Here is a 16417-nt window from a genome sequence, read left to right on the forward strand (position 1 = left end):
GAACATGGCAGCGCAATTTCGGTTTGCAAAGTTGCATCTCAGCAAACCACAAGTGTTCTGGGACAATGTCCTTTGGATAGATGAGACCAAAATGGAGACGTCTGGCCATCATGCACAGTGTATTGCACAGAGAACCAAATACAGCAGTACAAACACCTCATACAAATCTACAAGCATGATAATGGAGAGTGGAGGATTTGGGGCTTGTTTTACAGCCACAGGACTTCGGCACCTTGCCGTCATTGAGTCGACTAAGAACTGCTCTTTATTTAAAGCATCCGGGAGGCAATCTGTCTGACTGCTACAGCTGATCTGAACTGAGTTATCCAACAGCAGCAAATCTACAACAGAATTGCTGAAAAAGAAAAGAACCAAGGTGCTGCAATGGTCCAATCAATAGTCGAGGCCTCAAAATGACTGAAATGCTGTGGAGGGACGTTAAAAGAGCTGTGCATCAACACATCAAGCCTCAATGAACTAAAGCAACATTATAAGGAAGAGTGGGGTGTCAGAGACTCGTGCAGAGAGAGTTATTCCCACTAAAAGCTCTTCTAAAATCAACTGAAACATGGAGCACACTTAGTTTTTCACATCATTTAATAGAGTCCTGTGAAAACTTTCCATGTAACTGTTAACACATGGCAATCGAGTCCTAGCACTCACAGTATGTTCCCTTCAGGATAAACAAAAATAGATTTGGTCATCTTCTGGCTTTTCATTTAGCACTCGGCATTTTAACTTCTTCTGTACTCTGGTTTTATGACTTATCTGTGATCTCAGAGCATCAGCTCTGTCAATAAGGTGAGTGCTAACACACCACAATCACATGATGAATTTCATAGGTTTGTCAACAGGTTTTCTAGAAGTACAGTGAGTACTGAATGCTGACCTTAGCAGTGAGTTCAAGGTAAAACAAAAACAAAACAAAGCTGCTCATCATTTGCTGTCATGTCACACATAGGATAGAGTCACAGGATACAGGAAGAACTATTTGTAATTTCTGTCCTCGTGTGAGCACCTCATCTTCAAGAAAGGATGTCCTATCAATGAGCAGTAATCAGACACCCCTTCAACTGATGTTTTCTGATCTGAGCCAGCAACAGGGCTTGGAGAGGATGATGATGATCTATGTCTCACTTGCCAACAATGAATATGGGACTGGGCAGGAGCCCCAGCTCAGGCGCTGTGGCGCCTGGTTGGCGGTGCAGAACAGGACTCGTGTGGTCCCTCGAAGGTTTGATTCAGAGAGGAAGCTGAGGTCAAAAGAAGAGCGGTGAGGCACTTTTTTGGAGGGAAGTGGTGAGTATTTGTCAAGCAATGCAATCTCCCAGCTGGCTTGTACTGGCAGCAGGTGCAGAGCTGCAGCAGGCCAACATCTGGACAGAGTCTATGACACATCATATTTAGCATTTTGCTTTGGGTAAGGGGATTAGGACCTTGGCCCGTTAATACTGGGATGCAGCGGAAGTTATCCAGCAAGATTGTGTGGAATGGCATGATAGGAATCATCTTCTCCAGAGATAAAAATGGGGGTTTTACTTCCTTAAGACCGGATTGCACCAAATTCATGCACATCAATTGAATAAGTATTTTAGGATGAAAACTCCAAGCTGTTATATAACGATAGCATGAGGTGGTGTACATTACTGCCTGTGCAAGTGATTTCTTTCTCAACGTTTGAGACAAATTACTGATGAAAGCCTCTATTACCCCTACAAGCAGCAGTGTTTTAAATGCATTGCTGTGTAACAGTGATATTGTGTAACTTGGCTGCATGTGTCTTGAGTTCACTGTGATTAGTCTTGGTTGGCTGGAAGCGTGCTGCTTCCACATCAAAAGTGGTCTATAAATTAAACATTGCACATATCTGTTGGTTTTGGATCGCGCTCTTCGTGTTTAGTCACAGCTGCAGTAAATGCTTCTTGTCCAATAAAACATCTCCAGAAATAAGCTGATTGGCCTTTCCGCAGGCCCCAAAAATACCCCAGTGACAGATGATCCTGATTTATTTTATTGCTCCTCCAAGGCTAATATCCATGTAGCCCTGTGGCTGCAATGAATGCCTGCTATGTAGCAATTTTTACATGAATGTCATGTCATGTAGGCAACTTGAGAGTTCATTCGCCGCTGCTGGGGGTCCTTCCCGCTTCACAAACTTGCGGGCCTCTCTGCGGGCACCTGCTCCAAAATTCAGCAGAACACTTCCAAACGCTGATCTCACTTAGCTTGACACACATCATCGAGTCCCACCCTTGGAAATCAGGGTGATGTCAACTGCGGGCAGCACATGGGGGTCTAGATTATCCAGTGCATGCTCCAGATGATCTTATCCAGACACCGCCCGCTCATCCATGAATAGAAAAGCACAATAAACATTTGATTTGTATCGTTAAGGGCTGGTGTTTGCTTTCGTGACTGTTTCTTTGGCCCATTTTGAGTGATTTATCTGAGGCCCTGATGTTTTTCACTTGCCTGTGTAAGTGACCCACAGTTTCTCTCTGCAGCTGAACCCTGAGCCCATTCAGCTATAGAAGCGCTCAGGGCTGAGGTCACTGTGGGAAGCCATCTAACCCAGAAAACAGGCATCTGCCAGACATTTTTTCACCAGCAGACAATCCCATAAGATGTTCCAGTTTCAAATCAGTCTCTATGAGGATGTTTTGGAGAGGAATCAGATGGATTGGTTATGGGCATTAGGGTGCTATTCGAACACATGAGCTTGAGGGTGAGACAGCTAGAGATAGCCTTTACTTGGAATGCAGAGGGCTTGTGCAATTTAGCTACGGAGATCAGAAACTCACAATTCTGAGAATAGTATTTGCAATAAAAAGCAGCACATTTTTCTCAGATTCTGAGATATAAATACCTCTTAAAAACAAATGTGGACACCAAATCTGTTTATCACACAGCAAACCCTGTTAATCGTATATCATCATGCAAGACACCCATAAAAGCAGAGTCTGTGTTGTGTTTAGTGTTTTTTTTCTACGATCCCGTTTACATTATTAGCTCAGAGCCTTGACTGATCTGTTTCTACACCTGATCTTATCAGTGACCTGCCAGTATAGAGATATGTGCACGGTGCTGACTGTTAGACCGGTGTGCAGGTCGTTATCTCATCTCCTGAACTCAAAATGAACTCCCAGTTTCCTTTCAGAAGGACAAATGAAGGCGAGTTGCTTTTTTACTGTAAACTATAAACGTGCATTGTGCAGGCGAGCTGCCTGGCTGACAAGACGAGAGACAAACAAGTGCCCGAAATGACAGCTTGATGCCGAAACAATGTTCCTGCAATGCTGTCTCTGTTTTCACTGAAACATGAGGATGAAGAAGACAAAGGTGAGCAGTACGTGTAAGAACAGTGGTTCTTTGTTGCACAAACTGATGTGTTTTGACACACGCAGACCTCACCGCTGCATGTCACGTGCATCAAGTGATTCATCTTCTTTAGTGGTTACTGGAACAATGAAGTCATGTTGTAAAGCACCTACAAGACCTGTTACACGATCAGACAGGTAACCAGGCCAAGCGCTGATCCGAAGCATTCTCTCTGATATTCATTTCAGCGTCTGCACCAGCAAAAGTGGAAGTTTCTGGAGTGATGCTGCGGCTGATAGTGGGCCCGCTCCGTGACACTCAATCTGCCGCAAATCAGATCAGTGCATCCAATCTGCGTTGCTTTTCAAGAAGTCTGAATGAAGCTACCTAACTGAAAAGACAAGGGTAGGGATACAAATAAATAACAACAACAATAAATGGGTTCTGTTATTGTGTACTGTTTGTGTAGTCAGGCACTGGCTCCATGCGGTCTTAAAGAATCGCAGCTGGGTGAAAACGACGTGTAATTAAACTAATGTCTTTTCTACCTTTGGCAGTAGTTTGCTCAGAGTCCAATTAAATTCATATTTGGGTAGTGACTCAAGTAGTTCAGCAACTTTATCTCTATTTTGAATCAGGGATGCCTGAAACTACAAACGGTTTTGGGCCGTATTATTTCACTTTTATTTTCCACGCCCTATTATTGTTTTCGTGCTGAAAGCTGTGAAGGCATGCCCAGGTGATGTGTTCACCAGGCTGCTCAACATTCGTGGAAGAACTGTCAATGCTCCGGGCTCACTCACTATGGCAATACCTAATACAAATACATGATATAATATGACATATGTCCGATATACAAGCCCAGACTAACTGAATACAAAACCAAAGCTGAAATTCCCGTGATTTCCTTTAAACTGGGGGGGGGGGATTCGTTTTAATTATTTTCTAAGTAGTCTCAACAACTAAATATCTCACCCTGAGTAGTTTTGCTGTTTCTCTAACAGCCAAAATGACATTTTTACAATGACAGCGGGCTTATTTACAAGCGACAACCATGAGGAGTGCGAGGGGCACGGCTCCGCTTAAGCCTGAGCAGTCCCGGTTTAAAGCTCCCGTCCCTCCTCAGCGTGACTGAGGATCGTGTTCATCTGCTGACACCTGCTGGATGTTGTATGACTGCAATCAAGTAGAAAATGGAAAGCTTGTTGGGTTCTTTAGTTACATTTATTTGTAGAAAGCCTCTTCTCAAACTGTGAAATGAGAACAGCCACGTCCACAGTCATGAAACAATGCTTTAATTTGTTGGTTATAACAGACACAATTAACTCATCTAGAGTTAATGACCTGGGACAGTATAACAAACATTTCTGCCCACATATCCTCCTCCTTTTCCTTTTATGTTACAATAAGTCTTCTAACAAGTCGAAATATTAAAAAAAAAAAAAAAAAAGCAAAGTACTAACATGAAATACAGCACATGAGATGAGAATAAAATCTAAATAAAATCTAAAACGGAAAACTCAAATGAATAAAATAAAAAGGTGGATGTTAACCTGTGATCAAATTATCTCAGCTCATCACCTCTTTTAATCGCCTCTCAGGAGATGGTTGTTATTAAATTGGAACATCTTCTTCCAAGGTAACAAATAAACTTCTGAGGCTTGGATCTGATTTTTTGTCACAGAAAATTCCTCGAAGCTCTACATCTAGAAGTGACACAGAGAAGTAAACCATTTTTTACATTTTTCACGTGGTTTGGTGAGTTCATGTTATCAAGCGCCTTTAGACTTGTGACATTTCATTACAGTCAGAGGCTGTGAAAGAACTCACTGCCTGTTCACTACTTTACCTACTTTTTCTGTCTGCCATGTTTGAGTGTGTTTATTTAGTCTTTAATTGTAGACACTGGGATAAAAAGTAGAGCAGAAGAGTAACTTGTTTGCATCCTAAAAGCAAACCCACAATCATTGGACAATAAAATGAGGACGCATATCTTTGCATGACAGGAGCTGACACAGAGGACTTAAAATTAAGATGATACATACGGGGGAAAAGAAAAACACCCTTTTACATATCGGGACATACTAAAAATAATATTCCTTAGGTCTTAAAATGAGGCAAATACAACCTCAGATGCACAACGGCACGTTGTCTGTTACATCGTGTCATTATTCATTTAACAAAGTTAAGCCAAAATGCAGAAGCAGTGTGTGAAAAACTAACTACACCCTTACTGCTTTCATAGGAACCAGCAGCAGCCAGATGCTGAAAGTAAAATGCACTTGATTAACTGATTGCCAGCAAGTGTGAGCACCTCTATAAAAGCGGAGGCTTTCAGGCTTGCACTGCAACCAAGGGACCGGCACATCTTGGAGTTATCGAGCCGACCATGAACTCCTCTGAGTGCATTTTGGACTAGTTTCTGCTAAATAAATAATGACAAGATGTGATCTTCGTGTGCTGTTGTTCATCTCAGGCTGTATTTATATAATTTTGTGACCTGGCAAAGATTACATTTTATTTTATTATGTTCAGATAAGTAAAAGTTTTGTATTTAAAAGCAGGGTTCTTTCTTCAACTCTTTACTATTACATGAACTATATAGTACAGTAATGCTCACTGTGAGCCACATATAGTCCACTTTGATCTTGAGCTTTAAAACTTATAAAAACACAGTTAAAAGGTCCAAATCTATGCACTCTTTTCATAGTTGTCCAGCGGTCGGAATTGGAGTCTTTGTCTCTGGGGCCTTATGTTTGAAACTCCTGCTCTACAGGATGCCAGTAATTTGCAAAATAAACAAATTAAAAAGTGTGTTGTAGAATATATTTAAAATGTCATCATTTGCAGTTAATGGTACTGGATACAGTCAAATTAATCTGGATTTATCTGTGAAATGGGCCATTACCGTCAACATTTGTGTCAATTTGTGAGCATTTTGTTATTTTTATTGTTTTTTAGGTATATGATTACCTGGCCTCCAAAAAAAAGGCTATCACTGATAGGGTTTCTTATACAGAAACTAGCAAAGCAGTGAACAGTCGGGTGACTTCGGACACAAACACTGAATTATCCATGTATAAATCACTGAGTCTGAGCTCCCTGGTTCTTACGCTCCTGCCACAACTTCTTCTTCAGATCCAGCTCAGTGTCAGTGAACGATGCAGGACCCCAGTTAGTGATCCTCTGCGGTTCTTTGTGACCTAAAAGAGAGGGTCAAAAGAAAAGAGATGAAAAAATTACAGCGAGATGTACTGACAAACCGATCGCTGGTGTTCCTCTTTTTTTCTGCCGAGTAAGAGAAAACATTTGTGCCGGGGGCGTCAAACTCATTTTATACAGCTTAGTGTGAGCTTGGCTCTGCTAGTCTGTTGCATAACCACTGAATGATTCCTCTTTCTGACAATGGGCTTTCAGAAAATATTAATGAACCATCCATTTACAAAACTGACAAAGAGCAACCTGAGATTATTTCAACAACATTTTTTTAGTGTTTCGACATTCAGTCCACTGACACTACAAATAAATGCTTCTGTCATAAATCGAGGGCTCCTTGGCTAAGCGGCTTTAGTTCGGTGTGGTCTGGCATGCCGCGGGTAATTTTTTTATTACCAAGAGTGCCGTAAAACTGACAACGACTCAGACCTCTGGCTCGGACTAAATTAACAGTTCAGAGAACCATTCTCATAACACGACCCATTCTTAATGTCTTGTCCTGCTGCAAAACACAGAGAAGAGTCCCCAGATTTTTCCATACTTCTCTACAATGTGAGAGCTCGCCAGTCATTCATCAGGCTGGACTGAAGTCTTAGACGATGCTGCCTCTGGCCGGTGCAAATGGAAATGAAATTCATAAACGAAGAGCCCTCCTACCTGGCTGGATAAGACGCACCAGTCCCTCGTGCTTGGCCACCTTGTCTTTCCAAGTCTTAGTCTTGTTAGCTGCTCGCTCAAGTTTCCTTGTCACTTCCTGTATGTGAGGTAGGAAAACAGAGGTGTTTTATACGATTAACTGTTTCTGTTCTCATAAAAACGATTTTCAAGTGAATCTGTTTTTTTGTTAGGAGACAGAGTTCGAGATGTGCAGAGGAAGGAAAGTGGATAGATTGTACAAAGGATGTTGACAATGGGGCTGCCAGGCTGGAGGAAAGGAGAAGGAGACCACAGGCAAGAATCATGGAGGTAGTGAAGGAGGGTTGATGTGACAGAAGAGAAAAAGAGTGATCAGATGGAGGCAGGTGATCCTCTGCGGAGACCCCTAGGGGGACCAGCAAGAAGAAGAGGAGGAAGAAGAAGATAATCTTATCACAAGCTTTTCCATTTCACCTTTACTAGGGGTCAAAGTCATGCATGAACATATAATGTAAGTAGGGCATTATGTTTTTTAATCTTATTTTAAAGAAGCTTGATCAGACAGTAAGGATATACACAGTTCTGTGAGATACATGGCCTCTGTCTTCTGAAAGCTGACCTCATATTGCTTCACTGCTCCCTGCCGCTCCCTCTGCAGCCTCTCCAGCTGCTGCACGGCTGCTTTCAGGTCTCTCTCCTTGGCCAGATGCTCGGCCATTAGCTCCTGCTTCTCTGCCTCGGTCTGAGACAGCGCCCTCTGCTGCTGCTGTTGGATCCGCTCCAGTTCTGCCCTCTTGGCTGCCTCCTCTTCCAGCAGGCTACACATGAACACACACCAAGCATTCCTAAGATATTGTTTTCACTTTTAACAGACGGACGGATGGAAAATCAAATAAATTGACCACATAACCACAAAGTGACTGAGTTAAAAACTAGTAGGAGCCTTGGTAAGACTTCAGGTCAGTTAATCGGGTTCACAAACAGGGAGCTGACATCACCAGATTTACTTCCTGTATGTATCCACATGCCGTGTAGCACGTGTGTGTGTGTGGGCGTGTTTTCGAGACCTGGCCTGCAGCTTCCGCATGGCCTCCTCATCGTGCTTGGCCTGCCTCTCATCCTCTAAGGCCTCCTCCAGCCGGTGGTACATGTCCTCCAGCTCTCTGACGCGCTGCAGGTACTGCTCCAGTTCACTGGACTTCTGGGCCACCTGCTCCTCCATCTGCTGACGCACCTGAATGAGTCAAGACACAAACACACGCACAGTCATCCACATTTTTAATCAATGGGCTCTTTCACTCAGAGCAGTTATCTACACGTCAACTGTTAGTATGCTCTACTGCAAAACAAATCGCCTTTTATTGCTCTGCAAAGGCATTTGTCTGTCTTGTTTTTCAACTTGGGGGGATGATTAACTTGTTGGCTCATCTGACACTCAGACCAAAGATGAGTCAGCATCCTGCGATGGATAATTTGAGCTTTTTTAGCCTTTGTTTCCCTTAAAATACAGACGGCTTAATCAGACACTCAAAACCAAGAGACAGAAAGTCACCGTTTACCGGACACATTTATTTTTCTTCTTACTTAGAAAAAAAAAATACATAAAACTGTGTCACAATGCAATCAGGTGTTGTGAGAGGCACACTAGTTACCATCTTCTCTCTCTCCAAGTCCAGTCTGTAGCGATCCTGCAGATCTAACTGAGTCTGCTTCCTCCTCTGCTCCTCCAGCGCCGCTTTAGCCGCAGCCTCTTCCATCTTCTGCAAAACCCCCAAAAAAGAGGAAAGAGTTGCTCGACTGGAAGCCACATTAGCCTGCAGGGAAGTTCTTGACTGGTTTTACTTAAAGCTGAACTTCACACAAGTAATGCTAGCATCTATTTCTAGTGCAATTAGCGATAGGTATATTTTGTTAAGTAACACCAGGGTGTGTTTAGCAAAACAATAAAAAAAAGAGCCATCTGGCAGAGTAAAAGCAGAAGTGAGAAAGTATAACTTTTCTAAAGTTCTAAAAGAATCATACGCCCAGGCCTGCTGCTGGATGCAGGTGTCCATGACTGACATGTTCACAAACAGTAGTTTGCATAGCAGTTTTGTTTCCCTTTTTCACTGTGAGTGTCACATTAAACTCTCTGTGTTCTTAAAAAAACAACTGAATACATAGAAATAAATAGGAAGTGGACAGCACCATGATTTTCTCTGGAACTTAGGTTACACTGTAGCAGTGCTTCAACACTTTTCATTCTCTCCTGGATTAGTTTCAGGACCCCAGAAACAACCCCCCAAAAAAGAATCTATGTAGCATGAAAAATATATGAAATATATATTTTGTTAGGTTTATAAAGGTTTAAATCTTCTAGGCTCTGTTCATTGAAGAGCAAATGTTACTGTAACCAAGGCAGTCATAATTCTTCCTCCCACATGACAGGGCTTTTAGAGTTTTTAGTTGACTTAAGCACAGACAATTCTCATGGCTTCCAGCTCTCTCTGTTTGCTCTCATTGGCCGCCTGGAGTTGCCTCATCCTCTCTGCCAGGTCGTCTTCCTCCACCTGCTGCCTCTGCCGGAGCTCCCAGCGCCTGAGCCGGGCCTCGCGGTGAGGAGACAGCAGCCCCAGCCTCAGCTGCTGGATGCACGTTTGAATAGCTGCCACAAGACAGAGTCACCGGCTGAATTATTCCCACGACATTTAGTCATTATGGATTTTACGTTGAGTCAGACACTGACATTCAAAAATTCAGAGGCAACATTAAAGAAAATGAAGAGACAGTGATGATGAGACCTTTTTATGATGAGGAAATTACAGAGGGCCGGAAAATGATGAGTCAGTACCTTGAATCCATTCCTGCTTCTTCTTTTTATCTGACGCGCTTATCTCAAAGCTTTTGTCAGCACACTTTATAATAAAAAGGCATTTCTTCCCTTCTTTATCTGGCAGCGACTGCAGGAGAAAGAAATATTAGTCGCTGCTATAGCGTATGCTCATCATTTTAAAGTCTTTCGTTTAAGGAACATGTAGGACATGCAGGTCAGCTGTTTACCTCCACACAGCAGCTTTGGTCCAGAATTATGTCTCCTTTCTTCTCCTCGAGATCCTCACACACATAGTACGACAGTGAGGTGGGTCGGAGGACAAACCAGCGCTCGGTCCAGTTCTTCCTGACGTGCCCTTTTTTCATCATGTATCCCTTCAAAACACAGTGTAGGAAAGAACATATGAATACAGTAGCTACACTGGAAAGGTTAAAAAGTCTCTTGCAAAGGGCTGTCTGGGAGGGTTAGTGTAGCCAGAGGTGCAAAGCCACCTAAAGAATAATGCAGTGAGAGATGAGGGAATTTGCATTGAGGAAGCTGACATTTTTATCTCAGTGGCAGCAAAACCGTGAAAGCTCACGGTTCAGAGATTTTTAGATGGGAAATCTGAAGCTGCAAATATGAGAAATATACAGAATGACAGATCAACATCCTCTCTGACCTCCTTGAGAACGTCCAGTATGAGCTCATTGAAGACCTCATTGATGCCCATGGACAGGATCTGGTGGTTTAAACCTTTGCTGAAGTAACCCATTCCCACCAGCTCAATCAGCTCCCAGGCAGTCAGGAAGTTCTTCGAGTTCTGACGCTGCTTACATTCTGCAAAGCTCTCTTTACTCCAAACAGTCCCCATGGCTTCCGTGAGCTTTCGCAGGAAGTACTCGATCTAAGGAGATATGTAGAAGCTTTACTTGAAGCTCAGAGCTTTGGTAGAGGGAATGGTAAAACATTTCAGACTACGGGATCCTCACCTCTTCCATGACGATGACTAGCGGGTATCTCTCCTCTGACAGAAAGTTGAAAATGCACCACACTTTGAAAGCGTCATTATCTGAGATGAGCAAATGTTTTGTGTGTATATTTTTCTTGTAACAAAGTGTCCAGCACATCCTGTTGAACTCCATTATGTCGAAATCCCCACATACCTGAGATTAAAAATGCAGAATTCAGTCAAATTCAAAGTCGGAAGCACAAAGGATCAAGGGTTTCGTGTTTACAAATGCTAAGCAGGAGACTGCTTAGAGCTTTCAAAACCCCGAGTCTGCAGGATGTGAGGTGCAAACGTGATGTAATTAAATGCCTCATTTTTATTCAAGTCAGAGCCTACGAGAGAAAAGCGAGAAAACAGAGAGAAACAAAGCAGTTTCCTGGCTCGGTTTTATCAAACTTTTATAAAATGCACGTTTGTCGTGCGTTTGCCGCTTGCTAAGCTGCAGAGCGAAGACACAAGGATCCACTTGTGCCAAGAGTATGTGAGGATGAAACTCATTTTATTCACAGATTTCATTAACATTCATTAAACCATTATTGCATTGATTAAAAACAAAACAAAACACATTGCTACTCTGTGTGCACTGAGCAAAACAGACCATGATTAGTCATCGTTTTCAGTGCCACAAAACCGTGTGTGAAGTGTGTGTTGGCAGGTTTTTACTATTTTTATTGTGTAACTGACTACTTTTTTTTTTTTTTTGCGTTTTTAATTTTCGTCCTACAAAGCCTTTTGAGGATTGTTCCTGGCAAAGTGTGATATCCAGTGTAAATAAAAGCTTTGGCACTTCTTAGTGTCGACAACACGATGCATCAAAGGGCCTGTTTGCAGTTAGCTTTAAAATGCATGACGGGTAAGCAGTTCACAAGCGCACAGTATCAAAGACAATGAGCAATGTTGGGGTGACACATTTGACCATATGTCCTTTGTAGACATGTCATGCTTTGAGATGTATGCACATGTACAGCAGCTTATTAAGATTTTAATTTATTGCATGGAGGGCCTTCAAGCTGGTGTTACGTGAGCAGTAACAAAATGTGAATACAACTTATCAGCTGGACAGCTTGGAGTCACGGGTGTAAATGACTATGTGGAGCAGATGTTTGCTGGTGAGACACATTTTAAAGTGTAAACAAGGTCAAAAACTGCTGAATACTAAGAATTTGTATCATCAAACAGGATGACGCATTTGTCATCCGAGTCTTGTCTCAGAAGTCTCAGCATTCTTGCACAAGATGCTAAAGCGAGTGAGTCAGAAACCCGTCATGTTAAAGTGAACACTGCATATTCCAGATTTTTTATTTTGGTGCATTACTGTCTTGACAGGAAAAGACAGTAGGGAGAGAAAGTGAGGGCAAATGATGCACAGGAAAGTGGTCTGGGGCAGGCTTAAACCCAGGAGTCTGCAGAAGCCTCACCTGGTTAAGCCAGGTGAGCTATGGCGCCACCCCGTGATCAGCTTGTGTTCACAGTCATTGTTATTCAGCGAGCACTGAGAGAGTGTTAACATGTCATAGTGTTTAACTGACCAACTTCTAGTTTTCACATCTCTTAGAAGTCTCAAGTATCCATACTGAGAACAACATTTGAACCAAGGCTCTTTGCTCCCACCTTGTCAAGAATAAACCTGTTGAGGTAAGGCATGTAGCCCTGGTTGGAGAGAGGCCCTTCATCGTTATCTTTGAAATGCTCTTCAAGGGCCACAGGGTCATGTGGGATCTTCATCACTGTGCACAGATTATGAGACAGCACCTGAAAAACACAACAATAAATGGACAATAAACAAAGGAACAGATGCTGCCGGGCTTTCTTGGATATTTTTATGGCAGTCTTGAAAAAAAAAGTTCTCCAGGTTTTCTGAAGGTCTTTGGACATTTGCTGCTTTTTCACTCCTTTTTCATTAAGTCCTTGTATGAGACAATTTTAAGAAGAAATTTTTGTTTGTTGTTGTTTGTTAAGCCACTTACTGGTGACGCATGACTCATTCAAGCATAAAGAAGGCTCTAAACTCGATGTGTCGTGAACCACTGTTGTGTCTACACCTAACAGACAACTTAGCAAAGAACCCATTTTAAGATAATATCTTTAGGCACTTTGTTAATAGCTCCCTGTCAGTGCCAGACCCAAAAGACTATCTACAGCACATCAGTATCTGAAAGTCATGTCCTTAAGAGAAAAGAAAAACTCCAGTCTAGACCCTTTAATTGATTCTTCTACTGTTTCCTGAAGCCTCATCAGAAATGGTCTCAGTGGACGGGTGGATATCAAGAAGCCGTTCTTAATGAAGGCAAACTACAAAAAAATCAGTGGTAACAGATCTTACTGAGCGATGAATCCAGATTTGAAATGTATGTTTCAAACCATCATCAGTATGTATGGAGGAGGCAAGGGGAGAGAGGTACAACAGTGAGTGTCTACAGTCATCTGTAACACAGGGTGGAGGCTCTGTCATTGTGTGAGCTGCATTTATCAATATAGAAAAAAAGCACCATCAAATTTGAATCTGTTACATGCAATATCATCTGGAAAGCATCTGATTGGCACTGGATTAATTGTTCAGAATGACAATAATTTCAAACACAATGCCAGTGCAGTAAAAGCACACCAAGGTGGTTATGCTTGGATAGGATAGACACAATGAAACACTATGAGTCATGGACTGGCCTCCCCAGAGCCTAAACCTCAACATTTTTAAAGCAGCGTGGGATCATCCTGACAGAGAACAGAAACAACGAAGAGCTTTAATTGTCCTTCAAGAAGCCTGGAGAGCTAGTCCTGAAGACTTCGTAAAATAAATGGCAACAAAGCTGCGTGAGAGTTCAAGTCCAAGACGGATATTGACTTTTAAGTTTGTATAAATTTTATAAAATGTTTTTGCTTCCTATTCCGCATTTCCACCTATCATTGCACACATTTCAATAAATCGCTCCACCTATTTCCTATTTTCCTAGCAAATACAAAGATGAAGGCCAGCTTTTGGACAGTACATTACCTCAACATATGTCAAATTACACTTCCTCAAAATAACACACACGAGGTTAAATTAAAGGTTAGGCTTGGGTTCACTCTCGCCGTTTTCATGTTTGCAGATATGCATGCAAAACACTTCTAACATTTACAAGCACTGCTGACCAAGCGTTAACTCCAGTTCTTGAAGATGAATGTTCACTCCTCAGAACAAAGCTTGTCCCTGGTGATTAGTGCGACTGCGTTAATGCACCAGGGTACAAAAGGTTTTACGGCTTCGTGTGAATAGTTCAACAAGCAGTGTGTATAAATACATCTCCATAAATAGGGACTTTTTCAGTTTTCCTGGCTGTGCTGCAGTGTCCATATGTTAGAGATGAAAAACCCTGCAGGAGCCTTGAAGTCAGACAGTGTCTTTGTCAGGCTGGGCACACAGACAGCAGAGCCACCAGGCAAACAAACTTAGGCCCAGGCTGTCATACAGTAAAACACCACCTCTTTCTACAGTGGAGCTGCCTGAAACTGGATTTTCTTTGACAGTATATGTTTGTGATAACATGATTATATGTTTAAGCCCACGTTTGTAACAATCCCTGCACTCAGCATAATTTGTGATTGAGGGAAACACGTATAAAATTGAGTGAAAGTTCACGGATTTACTTTCACTAAGTTTTAACTAAGTAAAACCAACTCAGCCGCGTTTATCACACATAAAGTCAGAAAAAAAAACAGTGAATACAGGAAGTGTCATTTATTCAGCGGTTACGTTACTGAGTAAAAATAACGGCAGAGTTTAAGTATTAGTGTCCTGCAGAAGAGGCTCTGAACTGGAAGAAGAAAAAAAGAACCGAAACGCACCTTTAACTGAGACTTGGAGACTTTTCCACGCTGATCCACGTCCAGGGCTGTGAATGCGTGCCATATGGATTTCAAAAGCTCCTCTCGCAGCCACATTTTGTCCCTCAGCAGCACCGCAGGAGGTGTCTGTGTGTCTCTCCGTTCGTCTCCCTCTCTGCGTATGTTTGCGGGTTTGAAACTATCCGCCTCTCAGAGAGAAGCGCTGCGCTAGAGGCGCAAAAAAGGGAGAAGTGTGATAGCGCCACATGTTGTTTAGTTTTTTTTATGCGTCCCGCTGCTAGTGGAAGTTTGTTCAATTCAATTCAATTCAATTCAATCTTTATTGGCAGACTACATGTCCATAAAAACAAGACAAGAAACACACACACACAACTCCCCCCCCCCCCCCACACACACACACAACACAAGGTATACCATTAAATATATATATATGTATATAAATAAGTATATAAAGCATTTGTAAAAATATAAAACCATAATATACATAAAACACAATTACTTAAAATAAATCAATAAATACACAAACACTTTAACCAGTGCTTTCTGAGACTGGATGAGTAACGGGAACCACTCACTGTCGGATCTGTAAGTGCTAAAATTATACTGTTACTCGAACCATCCAGTCGTTCTCTAAAACTGAACATTAACTTTCTTAAAAGTGCTTTAAAAGTCCAGACACCCACAGCTACAAACATCTGACTGGCACTACCACTTCTAGGTATCCTGCAAAGGATTCTCATCGCATCATTATATGCAACATGCAGCTTCTGCATGCTACATTGTTTGTAGGATGACCACAAGGGGGCAGTATATAGCGGTGTGCAATACGCTTTAAACAAAGCCACTTTAACTGGAAGTGAACAAAAGCTGAATTTGCGTGCAATAGTATTTGCCTGCACATAGAGCTTACATCGTTGTCTGTATATGTCATCATCATCATTCATTTGCTCAGTAATAAAGTGACCGAGGTATTTCACCTTTTTATGAACTTCAAGAGTTTTTTGTGCCAGTTTAAACAAAGGGAAATTTAGCTGTTTATCCTGCTTGGTTCTACATATCAAAACAGCACTTTTAGCAGCATTGTACTCAATGTCATATTGCACACCATATTCAGTACAGACATTAAGAAGATCCTGTAACCCAGCACTGCTTGGACTAAAAACAACCAGGTCATCTGCATACATAAGATGATTTATCAGTGCTTCACCTAATATACACCCAGTGTTACAGGCTCTCAGCTGTATGGACAAATCATCGACATATAAATTAAATAAAATTGGAGACAAAATCCCACCCTGTCTGACACCATTGCTGACACCAAAGGGGGCAGAAATACTGCTTCCCCATTTAACCTGCATGTTCTGATGAGCGTACCAGTAAGAGAGAATCCTCACGATGTATTGAGGAACTCCCCGTGTCTTCAATTTATCAAAAAGTTTTCTGTGGTTCACTCGATCAAAAGCCTTAGAGGCATCAATGAAACACATGAGGACAGATGAATTTTTAGCCCTATACAACCTGACTATTTCCTTGAGTGCATATATGCACATGTCAGTGCCGTGCTTTGGTTTAAAGCCAAACTGATTATCCAGAGAAGAGATGAACACACTAACTCTATC

General features: G+C 42.0%; 1 protein-coding gene across 1 annotated transcript; it reads right to left on the reverse strand.

Annotated features, from left to right (window-relative positions):
- Nucleotides 1-4520: 4520 nt before the first annotated feature.
- On the reverse strand, nucleotides 4521-14991 carry swap70a (switching B cell complex subunit SWAP70a). The gene is made up of 12 exons (XM_085269802.1): nucleotides 14799-14991; nucleotides 12585-12725; nucleotides 10954-11127; nucleotides 10644-10868; nucleotides 10210-10356; nucleotides 10001-10109; nucleotides 9633-9814; nucleotides 8823-8930; nucleotides 8238-8404; nucleotides 7790-7988; nucleotides 7192-7288; nucleotides 4521-6521 (listed from the first exon to the last, which is right to left on the reverse strand). The coding sequence occupies exons 1-12, from the start codon at nucleotides 14892-14894 to the stop codon at nucleotides 6403-6405; spliced, it is 1764 nt and encodes a 587-aa protein (XP_085125928.1). The 5' UTR covers nucleotides 14895-14991; the 3' UTR covers nucleotides 4521-6402.
- Nucleotides 14992-16417: the final 1426 nt, after the last annotated feature.

This window comes from Mchenga conophoros, linkage group LG1, assembly GCF_057382185.1.
Source record: "Mchenga conophoros isolate Kocher_MC1m ecotype Shallow Benthic linkage group LG1, M_conophoros_male_GT1.1, whole genome shotgun sequence".
Taxonomy (NCBI): Eukaryota; Metazoa; Chordata; class Actinopteri; order Cichliformes; family Cichlidae; genus Mchenga; species Mchenga conophoros.